A 2,835-nucleotide genomic window follows, 5' to 3' on the forward strand; every position below is an offset into this window, starting at 1 on the left:
TCCCTACATAATCCCATTGCAGTGACAGGAGTGAGCTCCCACTGACTCTAGAAAGACAAGCTGGTGGGAGGTCAACATATGGTTTACTGGCCCGGGAAGTGAATTCCCCTCTATTGTTGGTGAAAGACAATTTTGGAGCTGATGCGGACGAGCCAGCCAGAGTTCTTCTTCAAGTCACTGATTTGATAACGGTAAGAATTGGGCTGGGACAGAACAAGGAGTAACTATTTCTGTCAAAAATTAGGTGCCGAATGGAATCTCCATTGAAGTTCAGCCCTGGTTGGGATGAACAGAGAATGGGATAGGGAAATGGTTACTACTAGAGAGACACAACATGTCATGGCCCAATTTCTGTTGGTGAAAGACATGAGCTGTTGTTCTTCTTCAAGTCACATGAAATCATCTCATTGAAAATGGATATAATCTCATTGTCATGTAGGCAGCAGGACTCAGTGGATAGAGCACTGGACTGGGATGCCAGAGACCTGGGATGAGTTCCTAGCTCAGTCACTGCACTGCTGGGTGGCGTTAGGCAAATCACTTCATCTCCCTACATGTAAGGAGTGAGCAAGTCTAAACCTCTTGCTATAGATGGACAAATGAGGCAGGACCATTGCCAAGTACAACGTCCATGTTGGCCAGCACAGCTCAGGGAGAGCCCTGGGACTGTACGCTGCACTCTGTATGAAGGAGAGGGAATTCCCAATCCAGCATGCCCAGAGGTTCACTGCATATTATGTGGAGAGTTTCAAAACTATCGATGATGCAAGATGCTGCAGAAAGGAACATCTGCGCTCACTCTGCTGACGTTTTTAGGGGGTGGAGACCTGCATGATGAGTTTCCCAGTATGAGACTACACACAATGACAGCCTAGAACCTTTTCCCTCGGAACAGGAGATGCACTCTGATGCGAATCTGTTTCGTTTTCACCCCGTACACGATTGAATTCATCATGGGAGGAAAAAGGAGGTAGAAATTGGCCATGAGGATGTGTATGTGAGGGGCAACTTGGTGACCAAACCTGTAAATAATTGCGAAGAGAACCATTGGGGTGTAAAAAATTAAGATGGCACAAAGGTGGGAAACACAAGTGCCAAAAGCCTTCAGCTGCTCTTCCTTGGAGGCCACCCTTAACACATTCCTTAGGATCTTAACATACGAAAGGGTGATGAACATCATATCCAGTCCCAAAATAATGAGAGTTACGATGATCCCATAGATGTTATTGAACCTGGTGTCGGCACAGGCCAGCTTCACCAGTGCCATGTGTTCGCAGAAGCAATGGGAGATGATGTGGGACTGGCAGAAGGGCAGCCTCCTGAGGAGGAAGGGCAGAGGCACCACAAGGAGAACAGCCCGGGTCAAAGCCACCAGCCCGATCTCTGCTATCACTGAGCTTGTCAGGATGGTGGTGTACCTCAGGGGGTTGCAGATGGCGACATACCTGTCAAAGGCCATGGCCACCAGCACACCAGACTCCATGCATAAGAACGAGTGAAGGAAAAACATCCGTACAAGACATGCAGTAAAGCTTATCTCCCTGGAATTAAACCAAAAGATGCTCAGTGATTTTGGCATGATGGTTGTAGATACAACCAGATCGATGACAGCCAGCATGGCGAGGAAATAGTACATGGGCTTGTGGAGGGAGGGCTCTGTCTTGATAACATACAGGAGGATGCTGTTTCCTAGAAGGGCCACAGTGAACACTGAGAAGAAGGGGATGGAGATCCAGAGGTGCATGGCTTCCAGCCCCGGGATGCCGCTCAGGAAGAACACTGACAGATCAGAGCCTGCGCTGTTGGAACCTGACAGGTTGTCTTGTTGTGGCATCTTTTGCAAGTCTTACAACTACGTCTTTCCCTTCAATAAAGCACAACACATGGAATGAACAGATCTTGTAAATTAGATACATACAAGGGGCCAGTCAGATCCGGATGAAGGGGATGCACCTCCCGTTGAGTACATCAGGAGCCTCTGCTTATATCAGGGATGAATCTGACCCAAAGCTGTGGAAGTCTGTGGAAATAATTCCTTTGACGTCAGTAGAGTTTGGATTCGGCCTTTTTTTCCTAGTCTTTCCTTCCGAAAATTTGCAAATGGTTACACTAGTGTCATTAAAGTATTGCTGGAAGCCAGTCAGGCTGCAGCCTTTTGCTGCAATGGGGAAAGGTTCTGCAGCAGGGAGGCAGCAACACACTAAATAGTAGAAATGGCATCTGCTTGGGTGGCAGATGGCTATGTAGGGTGTACACCTTAAAATTCTGGCATGCCTGTACTTTACTCATCTAAGCAGCACCTCACTATTTACACTGCTCTTTATACATGTGCTAGCTGGACGTGCAGGGTCTGTAGAAGCACCCTCCGTTACAGGAGTGAGGAGGAGAAAATACTATAAGATTCTACAACCCAGATTTAGCTAAGATTTTAGACAATATTTTAGTTATTTCTTTAACTGGGAAAATATTGGGATCAAATAATTATCGATTCATAGATGTTAAGGAAAGAAGGGACCATTACGATCACCTAATAAGGCCTTTTGAATACCACAGGCCACAGAATTTCACCAAGTGATTTCTGCATCAAGCCCATAACTTTGTCCTACAACCCATCCCTGAGTAAGGCATCTAGTCTTCATTTAAAGTCTTCAAGTGATGCCGATCCAGTCACATCCCTAGGCAAGTTGTTCCAAGACATACTTCTCCTTCTTATAGGAACGTGTGCCTTGTTTCTGGTCTGAATTTGTCCAGAATCAGCTCCCAGCCGTTGGAACTCATTCTGCCTTTGTCTGCCACATTAAAGAACTTTCTAAAGTCAGAAATCTCTTCCCATTT

At 46.3% G+C, this 2,835-nt stretch overlaps 1 protein-coding gene across 1 annotated transcript; it reads right to left on the minus strand.

Moving 5' to 3' along the window:
• Positions 1 to 871: 871 nt before the first annotated feature.
• Positions 872 to 1,834, minus strand: LOC137157817 (olfactory receptor 52K1-like). The gene has a single exon (XM_067555225.1). It carries the CDS (start codon positions 1,832 to 1,834, stop codon positions 872 to 874), a length of 963 nt encoding a protein of 320 aa, XP_067411326.1.
• Positions 1,835 to 2,835: the final 1,001 nt, after the last annotated feature.

The sequence above is a fragment of the Emydura macquarii genome, unplaced genomic scaffold, assembly GCF_026122565.2.
Source record: "Emydura macquarii macquarii isolate MOO-44397 ecotype Brisbane River unplaced genomic scaffold, CSIRO-AGI_Emac_v2 contig_1591, whole genome shotgun sequence".
Taxonomy (NCBI): domain Eukaryota; kingdom Metazoa; phylum Chordata; order Testudines; family Chelidae; genus Emydura; species Emydura macquarii.